Source organism: Rissa tridactyla, chromosome 1, assembly GCF_028500815.1.
Source record: "Rissa tridactyla isolate bRisTri1 chromosome 1, bRisTri1.patW.cur.20221130, whole genome shotgun sequence".
NCBI lineage: Eukaryota > Metazoa > Chordata > Aves > Charadriiformes > Laridae > Rissa > Rissa tridactyla.
In genome coordinates, this window is record NC_071466.1 from 99,494,974 (window position 1) to 99,511,272 (window position 16,299).

The window sequence follows — 16,299 nt, forward strand, 5'->3', positions numbered from 1 at the left end:
TGTGCGGTGCTGTTGTTCACCGTCAGACACATTGCTCTGAGCCAATGCGACTGCGCTTATGTTTTTAAGAACTCTTACTGTCTATTTCTGCAACCTACCTGTATTGGGAGTTACCTGAAACCACCACAATGTACATCTCAGACAGGCGATCTGATGTCTGTGCCGACAGGCAGTGAAAACGCATCACTACCGACACACCTGCCACCTCCCTTTGAGAGAGAACGGGGACAAAGGCATCTGTCTGAAAATAATACCACTTTATTTGATTTTTTTTTTTTTTTTACGTTATCATAAATGTCCTCTAGTCTCAGAAAACAAAGCCCTAGTTTGGAAAATAATGCACATACAAATCTCTTCTTACGGGTATTAAGTATACAGAAATATACAAAGATTTCTCTATTATTGTAATGTATCATCAGAATGCCCCACATCCCACATTTTTACTCAGGTCCACTGTACCGGTAAGCGTAAACTACAAAGGTAACAAGCAACCTGAAAAAGACATGGTTTATATAATATAATTATATATATGCATATATATATATATCTACAACAGTGCAAATATATCACAGCGTGCAGGCAGCAGTAGTCTCTAGAGAAGCATAATAAAATTGATTCATAGTAATGCAAATGCATTACAGAAACAAGAGACAACAATGACATATTAGATATACAGAATATGCACACTTTAGCACGCTGATTTAAAATGATACCTTGCATTGACTCTTGCTTTAAAAACAAAAGAACAAATGTTAAATAATTCAGTAACTGATTCAAGGGCAGTATCTCACAATAAGGTCAACTGACTCAGATAAGGTATTTCACAAATCCTTACTGACACAGATAAAGGCTTGGCCACACTGCAGGACTTGTTTGTCTTCTTTTTCGATATATCAGTTGTAATCTGTTCCTTAAATTTCGTTTACTTTTACTATAATTTAAGAGCATCTTTTCCATATTTTTTTTAATTGCTCAACAACTAATTCACCTTTGTAAAGGTTGGTACTATTATCATTGCGGCCAGGAAAGCTGGTTTTTGGAAGTAATAGAAAGGAGTTTGTATAATGATTCATCTAAATGGGCTAGTAAAATAAGCTACAGTGGGGTCAGAAAAAAAAAAAAGGTATCACTGATGCCACTGAAGTAAAAAAACCCTGTCAAACCTTAAAAGTAAAGACTTCCATGTTGCCTTGCAATCTGCTTAGAAAGACATTTTAGAGTTTTTAGAGTTTTTTCTTCATTTTTTAGAGTTTTTTCTTCTTGAAAGAGTGAAGCACACCCATAGATCCAGCGCGTTATGTATTCCGTAGCTCAAAGAAGTCTGAAAGCCACCCCTCCACCAGTAACTACCTCACACTGTTCCCAAGCAGCTCATTTTCACACCCCACGTGGGCAGCAACCACGAATATCTGGCAATAAGGACACAAGCAACGGGTAAGCATGGGCTGAGCTGCATGGAGGCCCCCAGAAAGAAAACGGGTCGACAAAATCTTGATGTATCTTGAAGGCATGACCAACGCAGAGAATGCGGGCTGGCAGGCTGAGCCATGGGGATTTCTTGTGCCAAAGGATACTTATTTTGCCTTGGTCACCCTTAGTTTTACTGTGCTGGCAATGGGTCTCAACAGAAATCTCAGTCTCTTCAAGGAAGGTTCTACAGTTGACAACTGTGTAAAGTTACGGTTTGTGATAAGATTTCAAAATAATAAACACACTGCGGCTAGATTTCATGCTCTACGGTACCATTACTCCTTCACAAACTCTACCTGAAATGTGTACAGAAACAGAAATACTCTAACACACAGAATTAAAAGCAAACTTGTTATGTCTGCAGGCTCAACCTGCAAGTTTTGGACATGTAATATGCAGAACGATATCTGGGGTTATAAAAACCACTCAGTGGGATCCGTTATAACAATATCTTTATATATTATGAAAACAGAACAGGACAGTAGGAGTTGATCCCTGAAAACACTACTGCTCCTGTCCATGAATAGCAGAGCTCAGCACTTAATTTATGCACTCGCTACTGCTGTGTGGCAGCATTAATGGGACCCGTGTCACTGGCACAGCAATGATCAGCCTGTCACCAGCTGCTACAGAGGACATGACACGGTGTCATTTTCCGCCTACTTCTAGCTCCCAATGGCTTTTCAAAATGCCTGTGTTATTATCATACTTTATAAATGGCTTTCCACACAGAACTAAAGGAAAGAAACTCCTGAGCAACTGCACCCTATCGGGCTGTTCTGGTACGAAAATGGGAATAGACGAGAAGAGCATTTTCTCAAAGGAAAAGGAACACCACGTGGGACAGCATCTCTGCAGCTCCCACCGAGATCCCCTCTGCAGAAATACAGAAGGATTATCTACCACGGTCACCCTGCTCTGGAGGCGCCTAAGGCCAGCTACTGCCAAAACCAACCTCGATGTTTTCTAATATTCCTGCTTTTGGCAGGGATCTTTCCTGTCCTGTGTGAATGTTAAAGGGAACAACAATCCTAACGCTCAAGAGTTCAGGGCGAAGTCCAGACCTTTTCAAACTTACAGTAGGGCTACAGAAACAAAGTAACTTAAAACACCACATCTGCTTGTTAAGCGTGCTATGGTACCCACAATGCAAGACCAGTTTTAACAAGCTTCCATTTGAGCAAGGAATTGCTTGAACTCCCAGACCCAAAGGTCTGAGCTCCAAAGGTCTAAGCGCCAAAGCTTTAAGCTCTTAAGTTTCAACGTAGAGGGGCTCGTCTCTTCTAACTTGACGTGTCCAGAGCAGGTCAGTAGGCTCTCTAAGGCACCTTCCTAGGCTCCCTCGATCCTCAGTGCAAGAGTTATGTACCTCCATGAGGGCAAACCGTACTTTTTTGTCACATAACCTAATTCCAAATCTTCTGCCAGTGCCCAGAATACATGCCTTGGAAAGATCACAAAGGAGATGCTAAGTTCAGTGTGAAAGATTGCCTTTGTAGCGGCCCATCTAGTCCTCATTAACTTCTCAAGTTAGCTTGGGAGAAGAAGAAATGCATAAACTACAGCTCAGTAAGTCGAGGAAGCTGAATAACTGCTAACTGCTAACTTTTCAATTTGTCCACTTCAGGGCTGTTGCAAAAACTGGAAACACACTGGTAAAATGAGGATCCAGTCCTGCTCCAGCTGACATTGCTCTGAACCCCCCTGGGAACTGGCGTGCCTTCAAATGGGGCAACTGCTATAGTAATACTCACTGCATTTGCCAGAATTCAAGTCACTAGGAAAAATACCTACCTCAGGGAATTATGGACGTACCTCAGGTCCATTTGTCCTGGAGATGGCCATTTCTTTCCTTTTTTTTTACAGAGAAAAGTAGACAATTAACTTAGACTGAGTTTCTCGTTTTTAGACAGCTATGGTTCTGTGAGATAGACCATCTCCAAAAACAGTACCCAGGTGATGAAAAAGAATTTAATTTCATTGGCTGAATCATGGTATCCATAGTTAAAAGCAGCACACGTGTAATGTCCTCTTACTCCACACCCGGATCCTGACAAGTAGGCCAAGGCTGCGGCTAGACACCTGCACCCCGAGCTCTACCCGTGCATTCAGAAGAAAGCTCTGCCTCGCTGCTACTCCTGCAGCTGATGTCCTTTCAACCATGTTCATACTAACTCTCAAAGCCTGGACCAAAACAAACACAGGTCAAGAGAACTGTTCTGTGTGGGAAAGCATTCAAGCTTCTGCTTGCATCCCACTCAACCCAAGAGAGCTGATGAACTTCAAAATCCACCCTCCAAAAAGGATACACCAGTGCAAAGCCAGTGCCAGACTGGGACAGAAAATGCTGTGCTCAGCCCCTGTGAAGAAGGCTCCAAGCCAGCTCCTGCGTGATCCTCAGATCAAGGAGCACCAGAGCAGATCCCACAGGTATCAAAAACACCCCACAGAACTGATTTGCCCCCAGTGAAGGAGCTGATAACCAACCGCGCAGAGCTGGGGGGGCTCTCCTGTGTCATGCACGACAAACATGCATGGCCCTCTGTCCCACACAGCCACCAGATGAGACTGGACCTGAAGCTCAGTGAGCAAAGGCAACGTGGAAGAAGGTGCATCAGGCTGCAGAAAGAGGTACGCATGCTGTTTGCGCCCTCCTCACACACATTTTCTGAGGAATCATGGAATCACAGAATGGTAGCTCTGTTTGGAAACATCAACAGGGCACCTTGAGTCTCTCCCTCTGCCCTTTGTTATCATTCTTAAATATGAGCGTCACAGAGCAGGAGACAAAAGAATAAAACTGCATTCCAATAGAAGTTAACACTGAAAAATAATTAAGATTGGTTTGTAGAGTAAAAATAAATGCTGACATTGTTCGAATGTCAAGCAGTCCTGGATTGGCATTTCTAATACTGAAAAAAAAAAAAGGTTCCTTTTTCCTTACCAAAACTATGCAGATAACAAAAGCAATTATGCAAAGCAACAGTAACTATACAGAAAAATATACACTCATCTCCATGCTTGATTTTCATTCTCCTTTTCCCCTCAAAAGAAGTATCTTGTGATTCCAAAAGATTAATTCAAGATCACTGTAAAGCTGTAGTCTCCTAGAGACTAACCCAAAGCAAGTGGATTTCTCAGTATAGTCTCCGAGTGTGTTTAGACAGCCAACGTCTCAGTCTTCCTGTGCAACACAGTCCCCACCCAGCAAAGCACTTAAGCCTGGACTCTATCTTAAAGACATTAGTCGTTCCTTTGATTCACAATGCAGATGTGAGAAGTTAACGTACTTAAGCATTTTGTTGGAACAGGGCTTCAAAAGATCCCATTAGAGCAAAAGACATCCACCTAGCAGTTGAGTAAATAGGACAGCTAGGACCTCCTCTGTAAGAATCGCTGGGGTGGGACCGCGTACGTATGTATGTACTGCGCTGCTTTCTAAAAATGGAAGTTTAATGAAGCATTCATTTCTGTTGATAACACAGACTTTGACACCAAAGAACAGACTGAAATGCCAGTCATTGGATACATCCAGTACTTGGACTCAAGTGTTCATTATCCCCCACTTACACAACCAGCTCTCCCTATCATGTGTATCTATGTTCCTCTCCTTTAGTGAAAAAAAGACGTCTTGGGCTCCAAATATTAAGGAGTGAACAAGATTTCAGCACCAGATATCCTTCTGTTACTCCCTTTGATCCATAAAGATAAAATTTTCTCAATTTCGTATGTGAGTAGAATCTGCTTTCCACAGAATCTTTTATTTAATTGTAAATCATAATGTTTTAAATTATTTTTAAAAACTTTCAGGGTTTTTCAGACTATATGCAAGTTTCCAAAAAAATCACAAAACATTTGAAGCACATAAAGTCTTAACTGATGAGTAACGGAAGCAACACACACAAAACAAACTGAAATAAAACAAGCAGGCCAACATAACACTAAAGTCTCCCTGCAATCCCAACAGAAATCATACATTCAGTCGCAAGAGACCTTTAAAAGAACTTTAGCCTCTTATGCAACTTTTAGCCAGATTGTGACTGGTTCGAATGGTAATAATGACATTGATTTTAACCAGTTTATGGCTATTTATATATGGCTATATAAACTGAGGATCTGAAGTCTTTAGAATCTTCCTGGATTCATTATTCTTCCACGTGAAGCCTCCAGAGTTTCACAATGAGCTTGCTTAAGGATACAGCACGTGCATGCTCAGTCCATTAACCTGGGAATGCATTTTATACCAGCCTGTTAGAATTTATTTCCACATAAATAGAAAAAAGCCAACTTGAGACTGTGTTAAAAATCTTTGCAGTATATGAAAACATAATTGGGATGGACTTTAAATACTTCTGTCACACAGTAGCGGCAAAAGAGGTATCATTAGTTAATTTTAGAGCTAAGGAGGGAAAGAATGATTATCCCATTTATGTGTAGCACTGAGTTTCAAGCAAATTAATTTATTTCTTCAGTGGGATACTACAGTCTGAAATTGTTCCTCAGAATAGTAACTTTCAGCTAAATGCTGTCAGCAGATGGCTGGGAAAAAATGTATCGAACAAAAAATAGGAGCGACAAAAAATACTTCAGAGCATGCATTTTCTTAGGAACGCTCGTGGAGGACCAGACTTTTGGCTACCATCATACAACACAAAAGTACAGCACAGGAGGACTTGCTGCAGACTAAAGAGAGAAAATAAGGAGGTCTAAGAACAGAGGAACAGACACAGATAACAAGATGGTATCCAAGGAACTCATACTGCTAAATTGATGTAAATGGGAGAAGACATCATTGTCATTGCATAAGTTAACAGCGTTGAAATGTCAGCAAAGTCACTTCATTTGGTACACTGCAATGGATTTTCAATGGGGTATTTGGTAAATGGTGTTGGTAAACACAAAACACGAACCCTGAAGGTATTTAATGCCATGGACACCGCACTCTTTCCCACTCAGCTAGCCTACAGCTGGACCAGCAGCGAGCAGCAAGAGAGTAATTTGGCAAAGGTAGTTTTTTATCTGCTTGCAAACAGCATTTGAACCACCTGTACTATTCACAAATATTTTGAGTCTTGAAATAATCAAGGCATGTTGTGCCAAAATATTTCAGCTTGTGGCTTATTTAAAAACTGCTCACAGTTATGAGTACTATTTAGAATAGCCAAAATTCTTAAATTTCTCAAATCTGACAGCCATATAGGCCCATACATGCTTGTGATTATGCCTGGAGAAGCTGCAGAACTGTACAAAAGCTCTACTGGCTTCAGGACATTTTTTGAAAAAAAAAAAAAAAAGCAACAAAACTATGCAAGGAGATTGTGCAAGGACATTTTTTTCTTCTACAGTAAGGATTGTCCTTGCTTTCAGAGGTCAATCTAATTTTCATGGAAGGTTCAGCTAACCATCCTAAAACACGTGACTCAAGGTCTTCCGGACACAGTCTTAATTTAAGCATCCTGAGATACACGTGGTCTATGTCTATATTGGTAAATTAAATAAAACCTGGGCACTGGCCAGGAAAACTGAGAAACAATTCTCTTCACTGCTAAATGGCAGAGCTGCAGTCCATCACAGCCAGAGCTTTTCCAGACAATGTTTGGGCTCTCTTTAGAAGTTAGTACAGTACAGAGACCATTCCCCCACTTCCCTGAGGACTAACAGAGCTGGCCCTGGCATTATTCAGTTTACTAGTATAGATGTAGCCATGGAGTCCTCGAAAACAGTCTGTGAACTGCTGACTGCTGCTCACCAGCACGTGCCCAAAGTCTTCTCTTCATCTACCCTGCTGTCATGAGCTGCTGAGCTCCTCAATGGTTTGCTGACATTGAGCTGCTTCCAATCTACAAGGCTTCAGTATCCTGATAGGAGTAATGCATTTGTAGAATTTGTAGGTCTGACTCACAGGTCTGTGACACTAAGGTAAACGCGCAGTAAAGGCAGAAGTTAATGGAACTCACAGAGAACTCACCAAGGTGTCCAACATGAGTATGGGCCCCACGATGTCATTTTGGGTTGAAAATCAGTGACAAAATTCACATCAACTTGGAACCAGAATTCCCACTGCCAAGTTTACAAAGGTGAGATATGCAAAAACAAATGCATGCTTCTTTTAACGTTTTCATTGGTGTTTAGATCAATTAGTATCAGGTTCCCATGTTGTGCATGTAGAATTCAGGATGAGAACAAAACTGCTTGGCATAATTAGACCTGCAGTATTACAAGGTCATCTGCGTATTTTGAGGAGAGTCCTACACATAGTGTGTTGCAGATAAAATGACCACTGCCATATGAGGCAGTCACACATGTTTTAGCACAATAACCCAAGCTCTGAGCTGTGGATAGCTCTTGCACTCCATCAGGCTTTAACAACCGCTCAGGCTTTAGGGATAGATTCTGCTTTCACAATTTAAGAAAAAATGAGCCTTGGAGTGCTTTGATTTTAAAATGCACAGGAGGTAGATCATACAGATAATGAGTATCGTTAGTATTTTAAATATCACAAATATTGAGGATTTAAAAGACACTGCAAAAGAATGTTTTTTTCAATCACTCAGCAACAGCTTGAACATGTCTGACTGCCTGTGCTATCTATTGTTGCTTCCAAATATGGACCACAGGTTTAGTGCAGACTTGGAATCTGCCTTTTCCTCCTACCATTACAATTTTCAGATATGAGACCAGCTCGACAAGCAAAGCACCAGAATTCTAAATTTAGACAGAAACAAAAATAATGACTTGAATCACTTTAGGTTTGTTCTAAAAAAGTATCCGTATTAAAAAGATATCTTTACCTTATTAATGAATACATTTACAGACTTTTGGCCAGAAGGGGTAATTCTGTGGAAAAGTATTGCAAAGTAATACATAGAAAACTGCAAAGATGAAACTTTGAATTTAAAAAGATGAAAGAATCCTATTTTCTTTGCTTTCTCAATTTTGCACCTCATTACCTTGTTACCTATAGATGGCATTATACTATTCTGGCTACCAGGACTAGTATTACCTTCTCACGAAATTGGTTTTCATAAGGAAAGTTCCTGCAGCCAGGTTTTTTATTACAGTTACACTGCCTCGGTATTGATATTCTGCGGTGTAAAATTCCCTTCTATGTCTGCTTCCTAGTTAAAGCTAGAAAGTGTAATGAAAACATGACCCAACCCAACTGGACCGATTGGCTTAACACTATATGTCCACTATCCCATTGTGGTTCTCTATGGGCTAGGTCATAACAGCATCTAGCTGGGCACTGGAGACTGGCCTGCCACAGTGAGACAATGTCAAGTGCACTCTATTGCATGTCTAAAGATCTTCCTACTGCATCGTTTTAGCTGTTTTTCCTTTACCTCTCTGCTCGGATTTTGTATCTGAGAACAAAATAGGCAATTAGGCGCAGAGAGAAGAAGAAAATTCCAAGAACGATGAAGTCCAGGTAAAGTTTGGCATTTTCTACGTCCAGTTCTCTCAGAATGGCCTCTGATTTTTGAAAATGGCAAGTATCATCTTTGTCACAATGTAGATCTTCTCGATCCAGTCCATAGATGGAGAGAATAACTCCTTCGAACCCGTATCTGGAGAGAAGAAGGATGGATTACAAGGAGAAGTCCTGATGATCTCTTTAGTACTCCGCCAGCAATACAATCCCTAACGAGAGCTCGGTTGGCAACACTGAGGGGTTCAATATTGTTCTGACATATGTGTCTCGGGGCAAATTCTATCCCTGTTACAATTAAGCTAATTACATGTCACTGGCATTTTACATAAGATTGAACAGGGGCAGAAGTTTTGCCTTTAACTGCTTCCAGTTAGTGTATAGAGCAATTTCTCCAAAGAAAAACATTAAAATACAAAGCAGACCACTTTCAGCTCGTATTCAGAAATTCTCTTTTTAGAAGTGACATCATTAATTCCATTTTTTGAAACTAAGCAAGGGGGATACAACTGTAGTTTGATGTCAGAAATATATTAAAACTGGCACAGTCTAGAACTTTTCTTCTCTTTCCTTCCACATGCCACAGTTTCACTGACAATGCACAGCTCCCATGTCTCCCCTGGCACTGGGTGCACTTTGGATTTGACTTTGCAAGGAGATACACCATCATGGTTCCCATGTGTATGACAGCTCCCTCCAGCTTCAGGAGATCCCATACGGGCTAGACAATGGTTTACGGCCTCCTCTTGAATTCCAGCTCCTAATTCAAGGGGTGAGGTCTCTTAATCTTTGAAAGGTCTTTGTGTAAGACCTCACGTGCCAAATGAGAGGATATTTTAGCTTGGGTTTTCTCAGTAATAGTTTATCTTGGGCAGGGTGGGGAAAAGGTGGGATGGGAAAATTCACCTCACCTAACTTCAGCTATAAACGGTTAAATATCTAGTCTGAACTATTCCTCTGTGCTAGCCTCCAGAAGTTTCCTGATGGCAGTTATCCCCTCTTAAGATAGCTGTCTCAGACAGTAAAAGTGACAGGCATAGATAGAATATAAGGTGCCTATGGTTCTTAAACTACTAGTTTAGATTAGAGATGACAGAAATCCCATGCCTCTTGTGGCAGTGCTACCGCAAAATTTAAAAACAGGTCTTTATCCAACAAGTCTACCTAGGATGCAGCAGTGATTTATACAACATTTTCTTCCAAAATGAGGTGGTGGCATCAACTTATCAGTAGGGCATACTGTCCCTATTATTTCAGAAACCCACTATTGCAAAATCCAGGGACATTTGCGTGCTGTGCAATCCCACTGAAATCAAGGGCACTTACATGGAGTTGTGGCTGATAATCTGTACTGAATGCTCCTATTTATTTCCCATCATATACAACATAAAACGTAGTGAGATAATGTGGTCTACATCACATTTATGTTTATACTCTCATGCTCTGTAGTCACTTTGGCACCCAAAATAACCAATCAAGCAAACAAAGGCAAACAAACAGCATTTCCAAGATGAGAGGTTAATCACCACCCTAGCAGTACCTGACATAGGAAATGTAGGACATCCACTGGAGGTATGTTGGGATGGTATCAAAGCTGACAAAAAACCCAGAGAACAGAAGCACTGGGATGGCAGTAACTGGGCCCACAAAAGTGGCCACCTGTGAAGAGAAGGAATAGACAGTCTCTTGTCAGACAGCCAGAGAGAAAAGTAAAAATTAACTTGTTCTTTCATCTGATGTCCTCACCTCCAGTGAGGAAATCAACCTTTAAAAGAGCATATTGCAAGTTGTCTGTTCTGTGCCAAACACAAATAGGCAGTGAAAACCTATTCTCTTAGGCAGTGGGGAGTGATGCCATTCAGGTTCTTCTGAGAACGCTACTCCTCAAAACTACCACAGTTCCAAAGGTTTCTTGTGAGGGGAAAGTCAGATGATGTTAGTGAAGGAAAAGTGGTACGTCTCCTCTTCCTAAATCCTGCTACTAGTTGACAATGCTGCTGTGCAGCATCTCTCCTTTGAGGGACTTGAACCAACAAGTTTACAAAGCAAGATGGGCACCGTGATTTCCTTGCTTCTCTGGGAATGAGACCCCTCTTCCTAAATATTATCCTTTTTCACTCAACCCCTGCTGATGACACACAGACCTCCCTCCTCATTAACCCCACATGAACAGTAGCTTCAACTGGTCCTAAAATTTGATGAACAGGATAAGGAACACCTCCAGCTGGGTGGCTTTGGTGGGGAAGACAGATCTTGGCCCAACTCCAGCCTGTCCTCTACATCCCCTCCAGGGCAAAGGGCTGTACAGGTATCTCTGTCAAGAGCAGAAGGACAGGGGTCACACAACAGGCCTATGCTGGTTTCCAGAGGGTGGCACAGAGAGGGAATCAAGTCTTCCACTGTAGAAATCTTGATAGTGTCAGTGCATATTAATGTCAATATCACCTGTTAGCACAAACACCACAAAACATTTCTGCTGTCGAATGGTCATCTCAGCGCTCCTCCTGCCAGGAGGCAGCATGGAGTTACACAACCAGCTCACAGTTTGGCAGTCACACCAACAGCTGCTCCTCTCCCTCCCTTTGTGGAGGTTTAGTTTCTGGGCAAGCCTTTTCCTACCTTGCCTCCTGCAACCTTTTTGTATGTGTATGGCAGAACCCCCTCCCAAGCTACTGATTCTCATGGCCTACCTACACTTTGTAGATGCACAGAAATGCATCGGTCCTGCAGTTTCTAAAACCTGCTCAGCCTGGGACGAATAGCAAGTGACAACCAACTCAAGCAGGGGCAGGCATAGCCCCATTCAGATAGGGAAGAAACTTCCGAGCTTCACATCCACGTACACATGTACACTACATGTACATGCTGTTTAAGTTGATGCTAGTGGGAAGCATCAAGTAGCTGTATCAGACCAAAACAACTTTTTGCCTGTCATCTCACAGCAAATGTCTTGGTGACACAGCAGCAGTCACAGTAAGCAGTCAGCATTAGGAGACAGCAGGGTTCCTGCGAGACCACAAAACACCATCAGTACCTGGAGGGATGTAGAAGCTGCACCTATGAGAAGACCCAGTGACTGAGCCACAAGGGATGTCATGGTTCCCAAGGCTGCAAAGAGGACAAATCGGAGTGCATCAGAGGGCTGTGAAGTCATCCAGTACACAATGCTGCAGTAAGCCACTGGAAACATGATCTGTAAGAAGATATGCTTGGAGTTAGTCTATGAAAGCCGAACATTCACTGTTAATCTGAGCAAGATAAAAACATGGGGAATTCTAGTTAATCCACACCTCTCAGCCTTTCCATTACATGACAAGCTGAAGAGAATAAATACTGTGATATCTATATTCCTATTCGGGCATTAGAAAACAGATCCCTCTCACTTACAGCCCTTTTCAATTCCCCTTCTGCAAAACAGCAAAGATGGTCTTCTGATTATTAAAAAAAGTATTGGGTTAGGTCTCAGCTTTTGTGAAGTCCTGCTGTTTACTATTAGGGTGCTTCTGATTTGGACCAGAAGCTTCAGCACACACGTAAGGACAGTTTCTCCACTATTCAGATGGATAAAATACCAGTACTAAATTTCCTGGCAAGTGGACTTGCCATGAACTTAAATGGTTCTTGTTTTATTGAAGAGCAGAGCATATACCTGAAAAGGAACATCAGCCATGGTTTTGGCGAGATAGTAGGCTTTCAAGCTGTACCAGTAGTTCAGATGCTCTCTAAGAAATACTCCCATCTCAAGAGGAACTACGGAGAACACAAATTAGAAAGACTGTTAGTGTGAAATACTCTTGCACTCTTGCACATAGATATCCATATCTAATCCTGAACTGCGGCAGTCCCATAGTGGGACTGAAACTCCGAGGCCTTTGACAGACCAGTAATAGTTTCAATGATGTGTAATGAAATGTAAGAGGACAGCCCTGAGAGTTGCTCACTGTCTAGGATACATACCAGTCTACTCAGATGATCTGAACCTCCCTCAAAGCAGCTTTTTGAAATAAAACTGGTGTTAAAACTTAAAGAACCTGGTTATTCCTTTTGATCCAAAAGAGAACGCGAAGTAACAGTGCTCCCAAGGAAAGTATGGAAAGTATGCAGGAGTTTGCTTCTGACACCACACGAATACACTGATCTCATGCAGGAGCCATGACTTAGAAGTCTGTTGTGGCTTAACCCCAGCCAGCAACTAGCACCACACAGCTGCTCGCTCATTCCCCTGTCTCTCCCCCCAGTAGTGTAGGGAGAAGGAGAAAAGGAGGGGAAAGGAAAAAATAATCTTGTGGGTTGAGATAAAGACAGTTTAATAGAATAGTAATGGAAGAGGAAAATAACAATAATAATAATGGTAAAAGAATACACAAAATAAAAGTGATACACACAAGTCTCTCTCACCACCCAATGATCGGCTGCCCAGCCTGTTCCGAGCAGTGATCATGGATCCCTGCCTCCTGGCCAACCCCCATTTATATACGGAGCATGATGTCTATGGTATGGAATATTCCTCTGGCCAGCTTGTTCGGTTTATGCTCCCTCTCAGCTTCTATAGGAAGCTGTGAAAGTCCTTGACTAATATAAACATGGCATAGCAACAACTAAAACAGTATGTGTTATCAACATTCCTTAACATTCTTCCCATACCAAATCCAAAACACAGCAGCTTCTAGAAAGAAAATTAACTCTATCGCAGCTGAAACCAGGATGAAGTCCTAGAGAAATTATTACTGCTTCCCTAAGTCCAACCACAAGCTCATTGAGCTTGAGTTGAGATGCACTGGCACCTTAGGAAAAGGGGAAATTCCAGTCCAGGACTGTAACAGTGAACTGTTGGGATTGAGAAACACTGGCAAAACTGGGGAGATGTGCCACTGGACAAGTCTACCTCTGTTTGCCTCTACACCGCAGTTCAGTGAGGGCAAGATTTATGCCCACATCTGTCTTAGAAGTAGAAGCACAAGTCAAATGTTATCTTATATGAAACAGATACATTACAACACCCTCCCAGCTTACTCCAATCTCCTTGTCCATTAATGTAACAGCATGACTGGTACTCACATGTAAGGACAGTTGGCATGAGCGCAGCAAACATAAGAAACAACATGGAAAAAAAGAGGAAGCCGGAGTTGCTGAGGACTTTCTTAGCTTCATTGCCAATGCCTAAGTAGAGCAAGCCGATGAGCAGTCCAATGCCAATGTGTGAGGTGATACGCAAGTGTGTCAGGACCTACAAGCACGGAAAGAGTAGTATTTCTGATCAGAAAGCCTGGGCTCAAAACCAATGGCAATATGACTGAAATCAGACTGCAGAAAAGGAGTACTTATGTCCAGAAGAATTTATACAGGAATATTAATTTCCTACCAGCAAACTAAGCTTCAGCTAAGGAAAACTTACTGTAATGAGCTTTCCGGTGTGAATCAGACACACAGCTACTACAGTACACAAAATTTCTTCCTGTAAACACAGGCAGAAACGGCAAATGCTGCAACCTGAAATCTTACTGACAATGTCAGGGAGCCACTGGCCCCCATTCATCAGGAGAAGCAGACTTTCTCTCTGGCTAAAAGATAAATTTCCCAGAGCAGAGTGAGGCAGAAAAATTATTTCATGCTTGTATAGACGAAACTAACTTAATTAGGCATAAATTAGCCTTTTGTGCCTTCTCTGCAATACAGTATTCCTACAAGAGGTATGGAAGAAAATTTGGAACAATTATTTCAAGCCTTTACAGTTGAGCAGGAAAAAAAATCTTAGAAACAACACTGTTCTTCAATCTATGCATCAGAAAAAAAGTTACAGTTTCCCCTTGGTGGAGACAAGGAGAGGACTGTATCATCCATGGTTAGTGCTCACAAACCTCTGAGATATGCTCTCTATGTGTACCAGTGACATTCTGATCAGCTAGTTGAGCAACATGGAGAATGTGAAGCCGTATGTACGCTTCAGATTACAACAGGCTTCCCACCTGAACATGTCAATTTATTTTTGACCAAATATTTGGTACTAGACCAGATGTGCAAACTATTACAGATTGCAGGAAGGCAAAATTCAACAACTTAATTAATTCCTGAATGACAAATGCACTATAATGTAAAACAGCAAGGGAGAAGAACAAGTTATGACAAAGAAATGTGCTGGCAAAACAACAAATGGGTGTAATAGAATGATCTGGAAATAAGAAGATGCTTCCTAGCCATTAGAATGGTTCTGCCGTATCTTCCCAACCAGAGCAGTGGGGAAAACAGTTGACTGTTTTTACTATGGCATTCAATATAGTGTTTTCCTTTCTGAAAGGGAAGGAATAGCATGGTTATCTGACAGCAGAGGCCTGGACACAATGGTCCAGTAGGTTTCTTCCAGGCCTGTAGTTCTGTGTGGACATGTCTACACTGCAAATGGGGGTGTCCCAAAAAGACACCTGCCTGGGTGCTGAGCAAAATCAGTGTAGCTGCAGCATCTGGAGCTCAGTGAGGCTCAGCTTACGCTTTCACAAGGGCAACTCACTCATGCTGAACTTTTGGTTTCCAAACTACCTCACCTGAACCCACCATGTGCCCATCAGTATAGATATATTGTCTGGCTTTCCCCTTTTCTGAGGACAGGTATGTCAAATTAATACATCAATATATATTAATGTATCTATTGTCTCCTCCCCCCTGTCATGTAAAGCACTGAAACCCTTCCAAAACGCAGAAAAAGCAGCAGATAAGCCTTACTCAGATTCATCAAATTGTAAAATTGCCATGGAGAAAAGCACTTGGCCAACTAGTACCAATTACACTGCACGTGGGTGAGTCCCTTGGATAGGTATGCACGTAAGGTCTATTTGACGAAGCTCATCTCCTTAACTAAGGCCTGTTAATGAAGGGACAATCCTATCTAGAGGACATTTCAAAGCATCGATCAGATAATGTAAATAGTCCTATCTCTTAAATTCACAAACAACTGAGCTACTTAGAGATACGAAAAACCATCCTGAGTAAAAAAAAATAAAAATCCCATTGCATTTTGCTAATGCAAACTAGGCAGCCAAAACATTTAATGAACTTACATGAAACCTGCAGAATTTGGGATTTTGAAAGGGGGTGTTTATTTTTTAAGAAAAAAGTGAAAGTTATGTTTTTTCCTTGGGAATGAAGAGCTTCAGTATGATACTTACTTCATCTTGATTTTAAATGTATGAAAACAGATATTCTCCCTTTTCTAAGAAGCAAAATTTTTATTTATTGTTTTTATGTTTCACAAGGAAAAGAAGGACTTCAAGTATTAATCTTACATCACACTGAAATTATCATCTCTGCCACCCTGAATTTTCTTGAAAAAGTTATTTTGTAGCACACCAGTACGACTTCCTGCTCACCTTTCATCAGGATAAACAACTATATAAGGGACTTGCCAG

The 16,299-nt window shown here is 41.4% G+C and overlaps 1 protein-coding gene across 1 annotated transcript in view; it reads right to left on the minus strand.

Annotated features, from left to right (window-relative positions):
- Nucleotides 1–293: 293 nt before the first annotated feature.
- ABCG1 (ATP binding cassette subfamily G member 1) overlaps nucleotides 294–16,299 on the minus strand; it is a 64,411-nt gene continuing 48,405 nt past the window's right edge. Inside the window, exons 11-15 of the mRNA XM_054186927.1 lie at nucleotides 13,958–14,126; nucleotides 12,549–12,649; nucleotides 11,934–12,092; nucleotides 10,440–10,558; nucleotides 294–9,038 (exon numbers count right to left, since the gene is read on the minus strand). Coding sequence (XP_054042902.1) covers nucleotides 8,810–9,038; nucleotides 10,440–10,558; nucleotides 11,934–12,092; nucleotides 12,549–12,649; nucleotides 13,958–14,126 — 777 coding nt within the window. The 3' untranslated portion in view covers nucleotides 294–8,809. The remainder of the gene's footprint in view (nucleotides 9,039–10,439; nucleotides 10,559–11,933; nucleotides 12,093–12,548; nucleotides 12,650–13,957; nucleotides 14,127–16,299) is intronic.